This window comes from Poecilia latipinna, unplaced genomic scaffold (assembly GCF_001443285.1).
Source record: "Poecilia latipinna isolate Pla-1442-1.1 unplaced genomic scaffold, P_latipinna-1.0 Scaffold122, whole genome shotgun sequence".
Classification (NCBI taxonomy): Eukaryota; Metazoa; Chordata; class Actinopteri; order Cyprinodontiformes; family Poeciliidae; genus Poecilia; species Poecilia latipinna.
Window position 1 is genome coordinate 354,513 of NW_015112738.1, and position 20,706 is coordinate 375,218.

The window sequence follows — 20,706 nt, forward strand, 5'->3', positions numbered from 1 at the left end:
TTAATGTGACCAGAAATGATGACCCACTAATCCAACCCAGAAAACCAGAACCTGTCGGTTGTCTCTCTCAGAAACAAACAGGTTACCTTCCTGTTAGCGTCCAGGTTGGCGGCAGGGATCTGCAGAGTCACCAGGTAGTCCGTCCTCTTGTTGAGTTCCTCAGCGATGAAGCTGGCCTCCTGAGCCAACAGCTTGGCCCGAACTATCTGCTCCCTGAGGCGCCGCAGGCTGCGGGTCATCATCGCTTCTCTGCACCACAAACACCAACGAGTTCAACGGATCGTCCGGACAGTCCGTCCGTCCGAGCTACGATTCGACTCACCTGTCTTCGCTCCATCGTCGCATTCGTTTGTGAGGTCCCGATGACGTCCCGGCAGCGGTGGCGCCGACCGGGAGGGACGACGCATCCGAGAAGTGGGACGGTTTCTCCGGTGTGAGCCTCTGGCGGAGCTGTTGCAGCTCCTGCTCGTACATCAGCCTCTGGCGCTCCAGAGCGCAGCGCTTCTCCTCCTCGTGCTGCCTCTCCAGGGTCTGCAGCACGGACTGCAAGGGGTCTGGAGAGGAGGAAGACGAGGAGGAGGAGGAGGAGTCACATCAATTCACATGCAGAAACTGAATTGATGCAGTTTCAATTCCTCAAGAAGAGTAATCCTGGTGGTAGGGGGCGCTCTAGTAGACCACCACAGTTGTTCCCACTGTGGTTTTATGTGAAAAACATTTTTTAAAAGTTGACGGAAAACTTTAAAATATGACTAGATAATTATATGTTAATGGAAGACATTATTGACAATACTTAAAAAAATACAAGTATAATTTTTTTGCACTTCAGTTAAATTTTAAGTCATCAGCCAGTGGATCCTAAAACAAGTTATGTAATGCCAGTCACATTTTAAAATTAAAAACTAAATATGACTTAATGAACAATGATGAGTAAACATCTTCATATGCTTTACTAAATATTCTTGGGTAAAATCATCCTAAAGGCTCCAGGTCTAATATTTCACAGCGTTCTTCACACACAGCACAGCTACAATAAGCTTAAAACAGGTATGGGTCGGTATCGAGTTGAACCTGGAACTGTTTGGGCTCTAAATATTTACTCTCTCGCTGCCTGAGGATTTTCAGCGCCTCATTCCAGGACAGATGTCATTTAAATGAGCCAGAAAGGACAGAGAAAAGGTGTTTCCTGCTGCAGGGCCTTTGTTGATTGGCGTGACTCACCGTTGGTGCCCATCCCCTTCATCATGACCTCCATCTGAGCAAACTCGTATCCGAAGCTCAGCTCACTGGAGACGTCACTGAGCGCGTCCGTGTCCACCTCCAGGTGGTCGGCGCTCAGGCACTTCTTCATGGAGGCTCCTCCGCCCTCGTCCTCGCCCGCCGCTCGCCCTCTGTGTCTGGGCAGGTTGATCCTGCGTGCAGGTTGGTTGAGAGACACAGTGCAAGTGAGAGAAAGAGGAAGTTTTAAAATGGGAAGAGTTTGTCTGTTCTAAAACAGGTTTGTTGCTCTTCAGTGGGAGCCTACGACCGACACTTCGTCCACAAGCATCAACAAGAGGTACGAGACGAAATCAACCCAACCGGCCTCCCAAAGTGACACAAAAAACTATATTTATGACAAAAGTTCTTATTGTAGGTGACAGATTTTGCGAGAACAAAGGTTGCCTGGAAATACTCCCATTAACCACTGACCGTCCAAACATTGAGTTATCAACTCGCACACATTGGAGCTAATGATCCGGACAAACAGAAATCAAAAATTCAGAGAAATGATTTTGGGTATCTCCATCCATCCATTTTCTTTACACCCTTGTCTCTTAGTTGGGTTGGGAGGGGTGCTGGTGCCTATCTCCAGCAAACGTTCTGGGTGAGAGGCGGGGTCACCCTGGACAGGTCGCCAGTCTGTCGCAGGGCAACACAGAGACACACAACCATACACACACACGCTCATACCTAGTGACAATTTTAGAGAAACCAATGGACCTGACAGTCATGTTTTTTGACTGTGGGAGGAAACCAGAGTACCCAGAGAAAACCCACTCATGCACAGGGAGAACATGCAAACCCCATGCAGAAAGACTGGGGCCGGGAATTGAACCAAGAACCATCTTGCTGCAAGGCAACAGCTCTACCAACTGCGCCACTGTGCAGCCCACATTGGGTATCTTATTAGCATAATTGAAAAACTGAAAACAAGAATGTTTATCAGAGAGCTGGACATGGAGATGAGAACTACAGCAGACAGCTCACCATCAACAAATGGGTCATCAAAGAATGCTCTGCCAGCTGAGTGACCTGCGTTGACAACATCAACGTTTTCTGGGAGTGCTATCATCTTTTCAGACAGGACGGAGTCGCTCTTCATCAAGCTGGGAAACGCTTTTTCACTGCTAACCTCTTCAATGCTGTTATAGCAACACCTCCAACACAGGACAATGTAAAGAACGAGGTCCCTGTCCCAGCAAGGCGTCCAGCAGGCGAGAATGGACCCAAACGTTTCAGACAGGAACTAAGACGGGAATCCATACTAGTCTCCCACTGATATGGATTCCCCATATAGTGGGAGACAAGACTGCTTATCATAGCCCTGGCCTCCTGGCACACCAAATGGACAGGTCAGTGTCCACACCCCTCCCTGCTCCTTCTGCACCTCCTGGATCAGTGGCCTCGTCACCTGAACCGGTGTTTCATAACTTCAGTGAGAAATTGCCACGTTTCACTTATAAAATGACTTCACTTCTTAGTGCTCCAAATGCAAAACCATCTGGCTCTGAATCCCTAGAGCTATCATCACTATATGACTCGGCGGTCTGACATTAGATTTACACCCGTCTTCCTTCAGAATGCGTCTGGTCCCCCGGAAGTATGAAACAGGGCAGTACCTGTCCCGATCAGTAAAAGGAAATTTACAAAAAAATAAATAAAATAAAATAAAATATACTAAATGCCAAACCTCAGAGTCATTTTCTTTATGATATGAAGCACTTTTAACTGCAGATGTGCGATACAAATAAACCTGACTTGACTTCTACTATCGAAGCAGAACTGTTTTCCAAAAACACAAGGAGAAAATCAGATGCCTGCTAAACCAGACCTGAAGTAGTGGTTGTTTCCCCACAGGATTCTGTCACCGTGATGCAGCGGCACTGGACTGGTGACTGGGGCGCCGTTCACACACGTTCTGCATGGAGAGAAGCAAACGTTTACAGTTACGCACGTAGAAAAGTCGAATCGGACGACTGTCGGCTTTTTCAGCACTGGCTGAAATCTGGTTAGACCTTCGCGAACACGGCTTTTGGAGTGGATGCTGATACTGAGATGGAGAGCGACAAGGCAGATATTTAGCTATATAAAGACATAAGGAACTAAATTCATATTAATTTATGATTGATGCATTCAGGCTGCAAGAGAATGAGACTTTGAAGAGATAACAGGGAGGCAATTAATTAACTATGTTAACTTTAGTTATAAAAATAATGTACATATCAAAAATGACTTGAATATGATGCCTTGAAATTGGGCCTCTGTCTCTTTAAGAAACTCCTGCTGTTTCTTAAACTCCGCCTTCAGGAAGTCATCACAACATGTTAACCCTTTACCTAATTGTTGCTAGCTAGTCTGAAGGAGCCAAGAGGAGGACTCTGGGTTAATAACATTATAACATGATGTAAGGCTAAAAATAAAAGCTCATTTTACATAATGCTGCCCCTTTCAGCTTCCATCTCTCTGTTGTGGAACATGGTGGATTTGGAAATAAAAGCTGAGGATGTGAATTCTGTACCGGGCGCCGCGGTGAGGAGTCAGCACCACGCCGCTGCTCTCCGTTATGTCGATGACGCAATGCTCCGCCTGGATGGCCATCCCACACAGCTGGATATCCTGCGAGTCGGCCGAGCCGACGCGCATGTGGTCCTGAGCAAACACAAAGAGAAAAAATAAAGCAGTTGGAAGGGATTAACACTCCAAGTCTTTATATACAAACAGCTGAGTTGTGTGTTTGTGTGCAGTACTTTGAGGTAGTAGACCAGCAGCTCGTTGAGGGCGGGGTCAGCATTGAGGTTGACCAGGAAACACTTGTCGTCCACCACTCTGATGCCGGATGACTGAAGGGAGATACCCAGGCTTTCCAACTGCTTTTGACGCTCCTACAGGAAAAACACATTTTATATGTTTATTTGTTTGAACACCACATTTCAGCACCAAGGCAGCTCAAAGTGCTTCACATCGTAAAACTGTCATACAGTCACCAATTATGAAACAACCAGTGAGCATTATATTTTGTCAAATACTATCATCAGGTAATTACACATAAAATATGTTGATTACCGTTCCAGTTATTATGAATCAAAGGCAATTCTTAGCCTCGATTTAAAGGAACTCAGCATTTCAGCAATTTTGCAGTTTTCTGAATGTTTCTTCTAGATTAGATGAGCATAAAAACTGAATGCTGCTTCTCCATGTTTGGTTCTGATTCTGGTGATTGAGAGTAGACCAGAACCAGAAGACCTGACTGGTTGGAAGGCTGATATGATAACAAACCTTTAATGTATTTTGGTGCTAATGTGCTAATGATCTGGTTAGTACTGGACAGGTCATCTGCACACTGATAGTTTCAGAGGGAAAAAAAAGGTTGTTTGTAGTGAGATTAAGAAAAATTTCCCAACAACTTCTACATTTTGAAGATTTTCAGATCAGTGAGCGTTGTACCTGTGCGATTGCTTCGGTCTTGCGGAGTTTCTCTTCCCAGCTGACCGTCATCTCTTGGATCAGCTTCTCGGACTCTTCCAGTCGCTCCTTCAGCTCTGGAGCCTTCATAGACTGGAAGGAAATGTTCCACACATTAACACTACAAAAACTCAAATCCTACCAAGTATTTACAGTCTTATTTCTAGTGCAAATATCTGAGTGCACTTGAAATAAGACAAAACTAAATTACACAATGTAGGACCTTGCATTAAATCCATTATTCATGAATACTGATGAAAAGCTCTGCTTCCACTGGCAGATTTTTTCACTTTCACTTCCAAACGTCTCGTTTTTTTACATTCTTATTTTAAGAAGTGCATTTCGTTTTTGCAGTGTTTATGATTTCTGCATGTAGACGCACCTCTGCCTCCGTCAGCTGCTCTCTCAGCTTGTCCACTTCCTCTCGGAGCTCGCGGATGATCCTGGCGTTGGGGTCTTCGTTCACCACGGCGTGGTTGACGATGCTCTTGGCCCTGTCGGCGTAGCGTAAGGTGGACAGCGTCTCGTCGTAGTTGTCCGCCGCCGGGCTGACGGTGGCCACCATGGCGGTCCGGCTGTTCCCTCCAAGGCTGTCCTGCAGACGCAGAGTCAAAATACATCTCAGCGTTTACAGCAAAGGTGTTCAGAGTCTGGTGTTCGTTTGCGGCAGCCTGTAAACAAAGACGAAACTATAACTTTTAAATGAAAATCTACTTACAAAAATGTTTGACGCAACACAAAGGACAACCTTTCTGCTGTCCTTCTATTGTCATGGTGACAATGAGCACATCTACTTTTGTTTTGGAGGAAAATCAAACTCACAGCATAACAGACCCTCCACCGTACTACAAATGACCATAACAATTTTGAGTGTTTGTTGATGAAAAGCTGCCTCAGTTTGTGTCACACCATATTCACAGGTGAACAAAAAGTCAAGGATTTTTAATTAAATGTTCCTAAAAACTAAGTAACTCAACAAAATCAAGCAGAAAAAAGGCAATGATTGTTTCCCTGGGGTCATTAAGTTAAGGCTTTTTTAGCAAGGCTTCTCTCCACTAGATACGTTTTAGAGAAATGCTTGATATCATTTCATTTTCAGATGGAAGTTGTGCTGCTGCAATAGAAAAATAATGTAAAAAATCTAGATAGTTTAAAGATTTTACACAACTTTACGAGGGGTGCTGACTAACTTGGCCAGAGTTAGATCTGAGTTTTTAAAGTTAAGCAATTTTAATACAATCTATGACCAAATTAAAGCCAATTCAAAATGCTAACATTGAAGACTTAAAGTGGAGGAAACAAACCTTTTCTGGATTCAGCAGAGCGTTGAAACTCTCCAAAGCATAGCAGAAAGTTAATTACTCAGAGACTTTCTTTGGATTAAAAATAGGCTTATTGTGCCTGTCCAGCATGGTGGGTGGGGGTGGGGGTGAGGGAGACACAGGCGGGCCTGTTGGGGTGCTGTGCGGGGATCTTTGTGTTCGTACCTTGAGCAGCCAGGTGAGCACAGAGTCTCTGTAGGGAACAAACTTGCTTTTGTTCTTTCCGGCTCCGTGATCAGCCAAGGCCGAGATAACTAAACCCAAAGTGCTGAGAGACCTGAGGGGAGGCCGTGTTCCAGGGGAGAGAAAAGTTAGTAAATCATCAGAATTTTCTCAACTGCACAAAGTTCATTATATACACAAGTGATTATCCAACTAAAAACAGCTTATTTAAATTATTCAGACTGCTGAGTGAGACTCCTTTTCATCTGTTTGCGTACTTGTTGATGTTGCTGCCTTCTTTCAGCCGTTCGCCGGCTGCTCCAGTTTTGGCTGCTCGCTCACTTCCAGCCAGGTCCACCAGGCTGAGCTTGCTCACCTTCTCTCCACTCGTCTGAACCAAACACAGACACACAAACACGCACACTCAGTATTAGTTCAGGTACCTTTCTTCTTAAAAAGCTGCTTTTCTAAAAACTAGAACACCTTCTGTTTCAGCAAGTCAAATTTAAGACCTCTATGCCACCTTGAATGATATTTAATACTGAAAAAAGTATAAATATAGATGATGGTTGGGGAAACTTGCTGCACTACAATCAAGCATAGCAAAAACTGTGAAAAAACTAGCTAACTAGTTAGCAAGGGTATATTAGCATAAGTATTTTTGTTCCGAGCCTTGTATGGGTTGAAAGAAGAAGTCAGCCAGTACCAAAAACAAACGTAGTATAAACGACTGCTGACAAATTTACACTTAGCCACGATAAATGCAAAAAGCTAGCTGTCTAGCTAGCTCGCTAGCAAAGCTATATTAGCAGAGTTGCCGGATGTCTGAACTGCTTTGAGTGACAGAACAAAATAAAGATGTTTGCGTTTGACTCAAACATTTGCCTGACTGAAAAGGCCAGAAAGGGAAAAAAATCCATCTTAAATATTCCTGCCAGCCAGGACTAAAATCGAAATCTTTTTATTAACTTGAGACATTTTAAGGCCTTAATTTTTGGCCAATGAATTTAAGACTTTAAGGAAGTGTGAATACCCTGCTTTAATTTACAAAAACGGTGTTCAGGTTTTCATTCAGCAGAGTGTTTCTTACCCCAGACTGCAGGTCCATGAGTGTGTGTGTAAGGATGATGTTGAACACGGCGTGGGACCTGCTGCTCTCTTCGTTCATATTTGTGGCCGCCACAGTGCGAGATTTATTCCCCTCTGACATCAGAGACTCGATGTCCTGATGAAAACATAAGTCACTAACATGTTACAGTTTTTCCTTTATGGAGGAACACGGAGCTCATTTTGGTATGGCTGCGTTACCTTGTAGCTGGCCACGGCCAGGCGGGACAGTCCGTCAACATAGGGACCAAAAACTTTGTGCTCCCTCACTCTCAGCGCTTGGCGACTCCTGCAGACACAAGAAAAAACAATCCTGACTCTTTCAGTGTTCCTGTAGGTTTGAATGACGAATGACAAGCCAAGAAAAATCCAAACAACGTCATAACAGCAAAATGTGAAACGTAGACCTCTCACCCTTTGGGGTCAAGCAGGTCTCGGACCTTCTCATTATAAATCTCCATGTAGGAGACCTCCACGGTGAAGGTCTCTCCCTCTCGGGCCTCCTGCACCGTCCTGCTGAAGAGCGAGCTGCAGAGACGAGGGATCAGACCAGGCTGCTCCGCTGAGCCCATCATGGTGTACGACTTCCCAGAACCTGGAGACAGTTGAAAAACCCCCGAAAAACATGACACAAGAACAAAGAAAACACAAGGATCCAATGATCTAAATACGGCTTAAACAAGGTATTTATAGTCACAGTACAAAGAAACAACATTATTGCCTCAGTGTTTGACTTTTAAACTAAACATTTCATGTTTCAGGTCAGTTAATGTTATCCAAATTCTTTCTGTTTGCAAAAAGCTAGAATAATATGAGGGAGTTCTATTTTGATAAATTGTTTGTTTTTTTCACATTTTGACCTTGACCTCCCTTTAATATTTGGTGGAATTGCTTTCCACTAGCTTCTCACAACAGCAGTTTGCTGGAATTTCTTGAGGCTCATTCCAAACAGAAATATTGCAACTGGGTTGGGTTTATAGACTGCTATGCTCTCACACACACTCCTTTTAAACTCTTCCTACAATTTCTTGGTTTTGGTGACTGCCACCCTGAAACATTGACTTTATAGTCTTTTGTTAATGATATAGCAGCATAGCTACAATCATTTCGAAGACCAATTTGTGCCCAAACTTTAACTTCATGGCGATATTGCCACATAATGTTCTTTTCTCATAATGCCATCTGTTTAGTATAGTGCACCAGTCCCTCCTGCAGCAAAAAAAAAAAAAAAAGCCCCACGACATAACGCTGTCACTTTACAGTTCAAATGTAGGCAAGGAACAAAGATCATCATGTTACCTGTCTGTCCATAGGCAAAGATGCAGGCGTTGTAGCCCATGAAAGCGTTGTCCAGCAGGCTCTCCCCAAGGCACTGGAACACCACATCCTGACCTGCAGGAATAAAAATAAAATAAAACAAAACAGGAGCCTCACTGCAACAAACTGAAATCAAATTTTAAATTCAGAGTCTAAGGTAAATGATACGGACAGCAGGAGCAGATAAGGACAGTTGTTGGAAAACTCCTGAGCAGACGCTGGACAGGGTGAGTATTATGTTCAGAATCAATGCGTCTGACCTCACTGGTATGAAGGAATCAAGGCCTGCACGCCTGCTCTTTTACAATATTAATACTACAGACGAGCAGAGTGCTACCGTCTTCCATCCGCTCCCCTAACGGTGCCCGTTCTTCAGCTCCAGAAATAGACCCGTATATCGGGAAACATTGTGTCAGGAGACGGGCTGAAGGGATGACTCACCAGCCAGCGGCGTGGAAATCACATGGACAGAGTTAAAACCAACCAACTAACCTGCAAACTTGTCCTGTTGGGATTCATCCATGGACCAGAAGCAGTAGTCATAGGCAAATGCCTGAGGGAAAACATAGGAGTGTTAGAGGAATTTGAAATGCATGGGCCACAATAAAATACTTAGAGCAAAGTTTATTTTAATAGTTACCTTAGGCTGGTTCCTGGGATAAGAGGGAAGATAGAAATTAAAGAGTGGTTATTAATTAGCATTTAGAGATCAATAAATTTGTAATTTATGGTCTACTGAATTGAATGGAGCAAAACATCAAACGGTTTACCTGAGATGTAAAATGTACTAGCGTAAAAATTAACTTAGTTACAAAATAATGAAAAAGTGTGTGTTCCCCATCAAATTTATATTTACTTACTTCAGTTTTATACTATAATAAAGTAATTATGTCACCTTCAGTTGTTGTAAAAAATGGCTTAAAGGACATTTTACTTCTCTAGCACCTTGAAATTGGGCCTCCTGCTCTTTCTTAAACTCCGCCTTCAGAAAGTCATCATAAAAATGTCTATTAACTCTTTAACAAAGTTTTTTCCAATCTTGCTCTGAGAAGTAGCACCTATAATGAGGTCAGCAGGTGCGCAGTTCCACCAGGTGTTTGCCAATTGCTGCTGGCTAGTCTGAAGGAGCCTAGTGGGGAGAAGGCTGCTCTTTGAGACAGACGCTAGGAAGCTTGGAAACTGCACCTCAGGGGAGGGGTTTCGAAGGCGGATCTATGTGCACCCAAGTGTTTTGACCAGCTGAATGGTTGTCATGGAGATGAAAGGATTTTTTAAACATGCATGAAAGAATCAAGGCAACACTCCAGGTATGATTTTGATGAAAATATAGCCTTATAACACGATGTAAAGGTAAAAAAAGTTGATTTTACACAATATGGCCCCTTTAATATCAGACAAATGTAAAGTTCAGTTTTGATGTGACTGGTTGATTACAACTTTATCTAAGATTCTTTTTTTTAAGAAGCAGCTTCAGAATTGGGAAGTCCAAAAACTTCCTCATGAAATGACTATCAAAAATTTTCTCTGATAGATGTAAAATGATCCACATCTGCCTACGTTTGTCAGCACATGAGAGGCAGGGACTGTAAATGACCCAGACATGAGCAGAAACATGGCTGGCCTTCAGAGATATGGAGTCAAAGGTGTTTTAATCAGAGCAGGGCTCCAAAATCTGCCCAGGTTACTAATCCTCTTATGTTGCTGGTGACCCACTGGAGGAATGTTGAACAGTAGTCTGGGCCTCACACCCTGCTGGTGTCCCCGACATGCCACGGCTGCCTAGAGCCCACACCTAGCTGCATTCCAGAAGGTTTATGTCAAATTCAATTATCCAATATATCTGGAGCTCCTGTCATTATGTCACTCCTGTCACCAGTGCAGCTCTGGGCCTTAATTACATCAACATTAGCTGAGAAACAGGAAGGCCATAAATGAGCTGTGGTCAATACAGAATCAATCTTTTTTTTCTGTTTCTCCCCGTAGGATGAACGGTTGATGAACGTTCCTTTATCTTAAAGCAGGGGTATCCAAAGTCGGTCCTCGAGGGCCGGCATCCTGCATGTTTTAGTTTTCTCCCTGGTTTTACACACCTGCATCAAATGATGGCTCATTAGATACCTAAGCAGAACATTGACTTGCTGAGGAGATTGTTACTACCACTAGGGAGAGAACTAAAACATGCAGGATGCCCGCCCTCGAGGACCGACTTTGGACACCCCTGTCTTAAAGGTTCACAGGGTTCCATCTTTTCTAGACTCAGCATTTTAGAGGTCTTGGTGTTTTTTCAGTTCATTTTGAAAATATGAACATAAATGAATGGATAAATATACTGGTGAATTAATCATCAAAAATGTATGGATAAAGGATATAAGAAATGAAAAGAGATGGATGGATGGATGGATGGATGGATGGATGGATGGATGGATGGATGGATGGATGGATGTGTTTCTCTAGTTTTTCCTTACGTATCCAGTTGTGAAAAAAATAAAAACAAAAAAAATCTTACATTTCATAGTTCACTGTGAAACAATCTGCTTTATGAGAGAGAAGCTGAGTTTGGAGTAATCTGTGCTGCAGTATCGACAGAGTAAAACCAACCTATATAGTTAATATGGAAACACTGACCAACAACCACAAGGTTGAGTGCAGAAAAACAACACATTTTTGTAGCTATATGTGTGGAGCCTCGCTTTAGTAGAAGTGTAAATCAGGACTCAGAACATTACCTTCACTCAGGCAGAAATTGTGGGGCCTTAAAAAAAAAAAAAGCTGCAAATTTTGTTCTGGCCACACAAACGGAGGAGCTGTACTGAAACAGGGCCTCTATGTGAGCGCTGGCTGCTCCATGAAAGAGCAACATTAAGTCTCCCTTCTCCTGGGCTTGTGAGGACATTCCTGAGATAACTGGCAGGGCCTCGGATCACCGAGGAGTCACTTCAGGAGGAGGAGCAGGAGGAGGAGAGCAGGTCACCAAGTCCCTGACCACCAGCATGCAGGCCTGAGCGGCTAATCTGGATCCCATTCTAAATACTCTACATCAGGGTATCCACAGGTTTCAACAAGTCAAATTTAAGACTTCTTAAGACCTATTTTTAATAAGCCATCTTGAATGAAATTTAAGATTGAAGATGCTAAATATAGGGAATGGTTGGGGGAACTTGCTGAATTATAATCAAGCGTAGCACAAACTCTGAAGCCAGCTTTGAGCTTCTCACTCTGCATATGGCCTGACAACCCTCATAGTGCCTATCTTAAAGGTTTTGTTGTACCTAGCCTCCTATTGGTTGGCAGAATTAGTCAGCCAGTGGCAAAAACAAAAGTCATCCAGTTAACCACTGGTAAAGTTACACTAACCCATGGTAGACCTAAAAAAAGCTAGCTTGCTAGCAAGGGTATATTAGCAGCTAGTTAGCAGTAGCCTCAACCCCCCTTAATTACACCTGATGGTCCGATAGACTGTTCAATTTTGGACCAAAATTCCTGCATTTGTTACATTTTCAGCTTTCTCTCATTGAAAGTCCTGTTCACCACCACATCTGAGGTGGCGCTCCGTGTTGCATGGAAACAACATGGAGTGACATCAGATTTTACTAGCTGTAGGATTTCTCTTCCATCATTGGTAAGAGACTATGAGTCATTTCTCGCACTAGCACTAGACTAGCGCGTTTGTTTTGGTTGTATTTACCCACAGTGCCCCGCACCATAGTCCACTTCCTGCTTTTGGAGCGGTCTGCAGTCCGCTTGGCGTTCACACATACAGTACATCTGAACCAAACAGAAAATGAGGTTTTTAAGCGGACCAGAGTTCACTATTTTGATCGGCATCCGAGTTTGATTGCGCGTTCACACCTCCAGAATCAAACTGGATCTGGTAGATAAACAAAATTGAGTTCCATTAAAGTAGACACACAGTACTGGTGTGAATGCACCCTAATACTAACTTACATTTTTTAATAAAGAAAATTAAGACATCTTAAGATCTTAATTTCAGACACACTAATTTAAAGCATTGGAGTTCAGACCCCCTGTGCGTAGTAACTTATGGATGTGTAGAAAAATTTTCAGTTTAAAGCTAAACTGTTAAAGGAGCCTGCAGCAGGAAGTGAATAATTGCCTGCATCAATCCCTGCTGCCTCGAGAGCCTGGCAGCCCCCTGCTGTCCTACTGTAGCAGCACCCAGGGGTCCTGTAACATATTAACACCCCCCACAGAAAACACTAATTCATCCCAACGTCAACCAACAGCGAGCTGACTCAGCACAAACTGTTCACATCTGACTACTCAGCCAGTTTCCTGAATATTTATCAGGTGATGACGACTCTAATCTCGCCTCTTTCGGTTTTTCCTTCCCTTCGACCTTTGAGCTTAGCTGAGGGTGTTGCACCGAGCCTGCAGAACTTGTTCACGTCAAATCCCTGAAGGGGAAGCATACCACCGCTGGAGCATGTTGAGGCAGATAAAAATGCACTGACACTCACTAACTAAAAAAAAAAAAAATGCAGAAGGTAATTATGAAACCAAAGGCTTTTAACTCAGGACAAAAACAGATTCACGCCCTCGTGTTTGCAGGGCGTGAATCTGGGAGTAGCCCTGAGGGAAATACAGAGTAAGTAAGGAAGACCAAGACCGGCTGAAAGCCTTCAGGGAGATATCTACCTACAGACCCCAAGCTTCAGGAAGAGCAAGTTTTATGGGTTTATATATTCAGATCAGCACAATTGGTGCACATTATTGCCTCAGATAACTATAAAGCACATATATCTGGCTTCCTGCACCGTCCTCTACTCCTTTACCGCAGGGTTAAGTGGCTGAGTAACAGACACACCTTCTGTAAAGAGCGTGCAAAAGAAGGGAGGAGGAAGAAAGGAGGAAAGTTTCAAGCAGGAGAGGTGGAGTGATGATTCAATCTGAAAGTCTTCCAGACGACAGGGTGGGGAAAAAAAAAGCTTCAGCTACATACATGTGCTATAGATCAGATCCACCAATCAGCAGCAGGATTAGAGGATTCCTCACTCTACAAACAGCTACCCTGTTTAAGTGAACAGATTGATTAAATCATACACTGTTTGTTCTGATTTGGAAAAAAAGCAACAACTATAAACATGAATCAGTCATCCTTTAAAATAAAAAACAGAAAAAGTCTTACAAAAGTATTCACGCCTTCTTAAATTTTACATGTTTTGTTACTTCACGATGAACCTTTTATGTGACAAACACCAACTAGTGAAATTGAGGTGAAAACGGTTTTTGTGCCAATAGAAATCTGAAAAAAAGTGTGACTGCAGGTTTTTTTGAGTTATGTCTCTACCAGCTTTACACGACTAGAGGGATGCACCACTTCTGATACCGATACCTGAGGGTTAGTATGGGCCAATACTGATCTGATACAGATAAACAGCTGAATTGACTTAAAATGTTTCTTTTTAATTTTTAAACGAAATGAACCAAATTATACATTTGCTAACTCTGCACCACACTTAAATACACCAGTGACTTCACAAGCCTGGTCAAACGTGTAAGATCGACATAACTTTCATTTGTTCAGTCGGTCCAACTGGGAGTAGAACAGCCAAATATGTAAAAATGTAAAATAAATAGAACAATAGGTTGGTAAAAACGTGAAAAATAAACTGCAACAAACATTCTTTCAAATGATTCAGAAAGTGCAATTAGGAATTTTAAATATAATGTAAAATAAATAAAGCTAGACACCGCTCAGAACGCAAAGCATAGAACTAGATTGAATAGATGTCTTCCTATGGATTGGGCACATTGTCTCCAATAACCGATCTAGAAGTTTTTTAACATCTGGACCGATACAGATATTAATATCAGATCGGCGCAGCTCTAGTAAATGAATCCAAGTCTGTTTGTCTCAAACTCAAATCGGACGACGAGCGTGTTTGAACATCAATTTTGAAGTATTGCTGAAAATACTTAGTTGGGTTTAGGTCTTTACTTTAGGTCTTTACAGCTCATGAGTAAGCTTTGATTGGATTCATCCCACTGTAGCTGTGGGATGAATCCATCAATGATTGTGGCAAAACACCAATCACCAAAAACAGGACTTCTCATGACTTTTTTATTATTATTAATAAAAGGCCTTCTGCATTCAGGTTTTCCACTAAAAATGCCAGATTTGAAGAAAACAGAAATGTCGTCAGGAATATTATCAATAATAAAAAATATGAACCACAGCTTGTTATTTTTGTTTTCTTTTTCCCCAATGACACTTACTGCGATTTTGTCTGTTAGACAGTCATGATAAAACACATTTTGTGGCTGTGATGTGAAGTAAGGTGTGGAAACTTTCTCAGGGCGTTAAGAAAACAGAGTTTCTCCTCTAAGCCAACAGCTGTTGCACTGTTTAGGATTTTGTTGCATAAAGCAAGGATTGTCTTAAGAAACTGAAGAGTGTGTCATTAATGAACAGTGAAGTCATATCATGTGATGCGGGGCTTCTCTAAGCTCAAAAATGTGTAATTTTTATTAACACATACAGGCGAGAACTGTGTTTCACCACCATGCTAATGGTTTTGCCATCATCTTCGCCATCAAAATGATTACCATTGTTGAGATTCCATTAGCTGTAATTAGGCATGTTGGCTTAACTGTGTTAATAAAAGCAAATAACATTTTAAATGAAATCACTAGTTTCTTTTTGTTCATTAAATTAGTGTAAACGTACTCTTTTTTTTATTTTATTAAAAAATAAAAGTCAACAGCTCCATAGCGGCAATGCAATAGAGGAAGAGGACCAGCCAATGAATATAGACCCGTCTCACACACACACACACACACACACACACACACACACACACACACACACAGAAGCTTTTAGGTGGGAATCAATATCCATGTTGAAATGTGGAACATTAGCCGCCTGTGTAACATTCACAACACCGATGCAGAAAACAGCCTCAGATCTGCTCTGATCCAGAGGCTCTGGCATTACAACCAGACACTCAGGCCAAAGAAGAAAGAAAAGTTAATTTAGTTCCAGAAAATGTTCTGTTCTTTTGTGGAATTTATGATAAAACGCTGTTAAAAATTTGATAAAAAAATAAAAATAAAAAAAAAAGTCATATTTTTCTGAACTCCCACAGACGTTTCCACATTATTCAAGAGGAAGTCATTGTCCAGGCTGTTTATCTTGACTCATTCTATTGTACTGATGGTATAACTATATAAACTGAAGTGTTTACATATTTACATCTCCCAGCTTACCTGGGGTCTCCTTTGTTTACGTTAGTGATGGCTGGATGCAGAAAGGTCTGGCTCCCCTCCATCTCCACCACACATCTGGTTTTCAGGTCTTTTTCTAGATTTGCAAAAAATAAAAAAAATATATACATTTACCCAAAAACAATATGATGTGGATTCCTTGAAAACATGGGAAACAGTGGTGGGTAAAATAGAAAACCTGGGTAAAAACTGGCTGGAGACTGTGTGTGAACACACTTTTAAAGTATTTTTTTTTGTATTTGCTCTGGAATATTAATTGATTCTATTATAACATATTTCTGTATGTGTCATACAACATTGTATTAGGGCCAATGTAGATTAAAAAAAATTAATTAAAGCAGCAATTTTCCTCCCAAAAAATCTAAAATTTTCTGGAAAGAAAAGAAAACGTGAAAGGTCGCAAATTTGCTAGACAAAAAACCCTTGGTTTAAATATTCAACTTAAACTCAGAAATGTCCAAATTTTTTTTAGATTAATCTCAAAATTTCCAACTGTTTTTGACAGCAATTTACTCCTCTTTTTCCCCTCCCTGTCTACACTGGCCCCCAATGTGCCATTGCAGCTTCAGGTAAACCTTCATCAGGTTTCCTCTAAGTTTTATCCCATTTCTAGCTCCGTTCACTGTGCTTTGAGAAGTCGTCCACATGATCTGATGTTGTCATCCTGCCCACCACTAAAGGCAGCTATCGCCTGGGTGTCACTGCAGAGTGACAGGTGGGTGTGGACGTGTGCCAGTTCCTCGTAATCACAACACAAACAGGTTGACGAGGACTAACAGGAAATGGCTGCATTGCTGATGATTCATACAGGACCTGCCTGTGCAAACATTACAGCGAGTTCACTACTGGCCAGGCAGCCAGTAAGGAAGAGCCAAGTCACACCTTCTCTTCCTCATTCCCACCTGAACCAGGGGGCGGAGTCAGCGTTTGGACTTCCTGTCCCTGCAGAATTTAGGTCACATGTTGTGTTAGATTTCATGAAGTGGACAATAACTGGAACATAACTGGAAACAGAAACACAAACCTTTGTGTTCTCAGGTCCAAATATAAAGTTCTGCTATGCTGCTGTTCTGGGAATTTACTAAAAGTACATTAAACATGCAGCACCTCATTATATTTTTATTGCTTTCAGACTGCAGGCCTCCTGCCAGCCCACTTCAAAACATCAGCAAAACTACATCTTGTTGTTGCTTTCCAGAGGGGAGAAAAAAAATCCTTTCCAAAACACAAAATGGTCAGAAGTAAATGCTCCAACCCTGACTGATCTAAAGAAAGTAGCGTAACACATGCATGGCGGTCCACATGGTTGGTTATTCTCACTTGGGAGTGGGTGTGGGATTTCCTGAAAATGTCTCACAGGCCAATGATAAGAAAAGGAGGGAAGAAAATGGAGGACAGACATATTTATGTTAAAGATACAATCCAGTGGTGTGTTCCCCCCCAACAAACGTTCACTGACAAGTCAAGCAGATTTGGGTAATGAAATCTGGATTTTCACAAAACACATTTTTTTAAAAAAAGAGTACTGAAGGGAGAAAAAAAATAATTCTGTTTTGTCGGGATTTGGGCTGATGACATCACAAGAGGCATGTGAGTTTGACTGATCAGCTGAGGTTTGGAGATATGATGGCAGGTGAGTGGCTTCAAAGTTGAAGCAAACTCTTACTATTTCTACAGTTTAAAGTCACTTTAAATGAATAACACCCCTAAAATTTTTATTCAAGAACTGAAAGAAAAGAAGAAAAAGCTACACAATGTATCGATTCATTCATTAATTTTGACCCCCTTTATTATATGCCTTTACTTGTCAACAACCCCTGACTCTGCCTCTCTAATTATATCATGTTTAGTTAAAAATATCAGAATTAAAAGCATCTTCAAAATCAGTAACAATAATTTTTAAGGGGCTAAAAAAATTAAAAGTCCAACCAAGTGACATGAATGCTGAAAATATTCAGCATTCATGTCACTATTATGTGGATTTTACCAAAAATCCACATAAAATATACACCAAATATGGGTATTATTAATAGTAGTTATGACATATTATTAATATTATTACTACATAATATTAATATTATTACATACTAATATTCATTGTCATCTGTTTGTAGGTCACAATTTCCAGTTTATCATTTAAACTCCTGTGTGCAAGCAACATTTTGTTGATCATGATTTCTTTGTAAAAGCAATAAAAGGGGGTGGATAGTTTTTAGAGGAACTGTATCGTGCAGCCCTTAGACCACCATCCCAAATAAACTCATTTTTGGTGTTCATGCAGATTAAAACATGGACTAACTCACTGTTACAATGTTTAAGAAAATTACTTATTTATTAATAACCTTTAAAAAAAAAATCAGACCTACAGAAGACATCCAAGCTTCGTGGGGGCTAGCAACCACAGCCGATTGTGCCTATGTTAATAGTTCAAACACCAAACATACGTTAATACGCAGAGTAGAAACTGTCTTAGTACTACCACAGACGCTAACAACCACGGCGTTCCTCATCACTGTTTGGGTTACACCCAATCAGCAGCAAGGAAAATGAATGGCGCTCCTGGATTGGCTGCTTTGCAAACGCAGCCAGTAGCTTGTTAAGTAGCACTGCACCTGTGTAACTCAGCTTCCTAAGCTGTATTTTCTTTCCACGGAGTGAAAAAAAACAAAAAAAAAAAAAAAACCTAGCAGTATGTAGGGGAAATTTTTTCAAATAATTTGAAGTTATATTCCACGAAAAAATATAAATAAATAAAATGTAAATAGGTAATATACTGATAAAGCAAATAGGAGGGCATCTACTGTAAATTAAAAGTCCCACCCCAGCAAACTCTCTAACTAAATTTTTTTGATGTTGACCCTATAGTATTTTCTTGAGGTTCCCTCACCCTGATCTGTTGTGCCTTTTGTGACGTCACCAGAGGCATGTGTGAGTAGAAGCTTGTTTTGGGGAGGGTAAAACTCATCTTAATTAAAAATGATTTATAACATACCAAAAAAAATTTATGCTGTTCTATTAAGCTACATATTAAGTCATTTTGTTTTAACCGAAAAATCTGGAGTTTGGCTTTAAAAAGTGTTATATGGCTCACCTCTCCTGTTCATGGGTCGCACGCGCACGGCGACTTTTACGTTGGAGTCACTCAGGCTGTTGTCATCCATTGTGGCACTTGACCTGCGGCAATTCAATCAGTGGACACCAGTAAAACCAGTTAGACTCTGTTTGGACTTTATACATACACAACGCACGGTCCGAAAATATACATTTTCCCAGAATTAAAGTTCCATTTCGAATTGACATTTGCAACTTTGTCCAAATAACTTCGGAATAGCGCATAAGGAGGCAAGGAGTGACGGATAAAATGACGGAGAAGGGAACTAACCGAGTGAAGGAGTGCGCAGTTTTTTCCCAGTCCGACACTCAGGAGGCACAGCAGAAGCAGCTAGCCTAGGACGCTAAATATGTCTGGATATGAGCAGCAAACACACACACACAGGGTCAAACACTGTATGACAGCGACCGCTGGCTTGCTCTACCTGCCTGCCTTGCCCACTCCAGAAAATCCGCTCTCAGTGGGGAAGTTTGCTGTCTGCTCCGGAGTCTGGAAACACTCACGGTAGTCCACGCTTCATTCCCTGCAGCTCGTCCACCTGTTGCATTTCCTGAAACTTCCCGCAGAGATCAGTCGGGCCATGTCAACTCGCGACTAAAGGGATTTGCTGTGAGATTTAAGTCAGTGAGCCTTCAGCTGCCTCTGGACACATTCACAAACACGGGGATTTAACGCCTCCCCGTGGACGTTCATCGAATATACAAGCCTTTCTCACTGAACTTCTGTGTGCAAGTGAAAATAAGACATTTTCATTAAAATATGAACCCTTTTCAGCGTTTTTATTTTACTAAGACACGCGTGTAAATCTATCCTAATTATTTAATAATAATAACAGTAATAATAATGATTCAAAAACAGTAGAAAAACAGTTTATTCGGCATTTTAATTCGATACAGTAGTTTACATCATTTTACGACAGTTCCTGTTGCGATGCGGCATTTTCAGTATGCTCGTAACGTGGAGTTGTTTATTACTATTCTCTGAGTTGACAGACCAATGTTTTACTCTTTAATAAACAGCACCTTGTTTAAAATTTGACAGTGTCCGCGGAAGGGTATGGGGAAACCAAAGAAAAAGAGTGAGTTTGCTGTGAAATGTGTTAAATATTTTAAATTACTTTTAAATTGGGCAGACTAGTTGTAGCTTGTTGCTAACGCTCACCAATACCATTCAATTTAGGAATTATTTATTGACTCCAATAGATAATTAAATGTGGCTGTAACTCATATTATCCCACGTTCTTCAAAGAGTTGCCTTTGTAGTAAGCTAAATGACACAAAACGATACTTTATGTAGTAAATGTGACTTTCTTCGTCAACAGCTCTTATGTAAACACCGAGTTATTATAAGAAAATAATACATTAGTTAATCTAAATTAAAGTATCTTTACTGACTTCCAGGTGATATCAGCCGAGCTGAGCTGATGATGATGACCATCGCCGACGTCATCAAGCAGCTGGTTGAAGCGCACGAGCAGGGCAAAGACATCAACCTCAACAAGTGAGAATTCTTGAAACGACACGAATGTTTTTCGAGAAATACGAAATGAATGAGAAGCGGCTGCATCCGGTGGAGATCCAAACCCAACATTTGTGGATTCAAAAAAAATAAAATAAAAAATTATTTATATATATATATATATATATATATATATATATATATATATATATATATATATATATATATATATATATTTGTACAAAATTAAACTGTTTT

At 41.3% G+C, this 20,706-nt stretch overlaps 2 protein-coding genes across 4 annotated transcripts in view; one reads left to right on the forward strand and one right to left on the reverse strand.

The window, feature by feature from the left end:
• The window catches only part of LOC106944993 (kinesin-like protein KIF13B), a 39,531-nt gene extending 19,847 nt beyond the window's left edge, over positions 1–19,684 (reverse strand). For 2 of the 3 annotated variants that reach the window (XM_015028367.1, XM_015028365.1), the window contains exons 1-20: positions 19,432–19,684; positions 19,261–19,343; positions 18,970–19,052; positions 15,861–15,954; positions 9,274–9,286; positions 9,126–9,186; positions 8,616–8,708; positions 7,731–7,911; positions 7,518–7,605; positions 7,300–7,434; positions 6,488–6,600; positions 6,213–6,324; positions 5,108–5,320; positions 4,708–4,818; positions 4,011–4,145; positions 3,782–3,912; positions 3,095–3,181; positions 1,222–1,412; positions 323–554; positions 87–249 (exon numbers count right to left, since the gene is read on the reverse strand). In XM_015028367.1, coding sequence (XP_014883853.1) covers positions 87–249; positions 323–554; positions 1,222–1,412; positions 3,095–3,181; positions 3,782–3,912; positions 4,011–4,145; positions 4,708–4,818; positions 5,108–5,320; positions 6,213–6,324; positions 6,488–6,600; positions 7,300–7,434; positions 7,518–7,605; positions 7,731–7,911; positions 8,616–8,708; positions 9,126–9,186; positions 9,274–9,286; positions 15,861–15,954; positions 18,970–19,039 — 2,223 coding nt within the window. In that variant the 5' untranslated portion in view covers positions 19,040–19,052; positions 19,261–19,343; positions 19,432–19,684. The remainder of the gene's footprint in view (positions 1–86; positions 250–322; positions 555–1,221; positions 1,413–3,094; positions 3,182–3,781; positions 3,913–4,010; positions 4,146–4,707; positions 4,819–5,107; positions 5,321–6,212; positions 6,325–6,487; positions 6,601–7,299; positions 7,435–7,517; positions 7,606–7,730; positions 7,912–8,615; positions 8,709–9,125; positions 9,187–9,273; positions 9,287–15,860; positions 15,955–18,969; positions 19,053–19,260; positions 19,344–19,431) is intronic. The other variant, XM_015028366.1, reaches the window with a different exon arrangement.
• A 212-nt stretch (positions 19,685–19,896) lies between these two features.
• Positions 19,897–20,706, forward strand: part of elp3 (elongator acetyltransferase complex subunit 3) — a 30,611-nt gene continuing 29,801 nt past the window's right edge. Inside the window, exons 1-2 of the mRNA XM_015028368.1 lie at positions 19,897–20,068; positions 20,391–20,490. Of these exons, the coding sequence (XP_014883854.1) occupies positions 20,047–20,068; positions 20,391–20,490 (122 nt within the window). The 5' untranslated portion in view covers positions 19,897–20,046. The remainder of the gene's footprint in view (positions 20,069–20,390; positions 20,491–20,706) is intronic.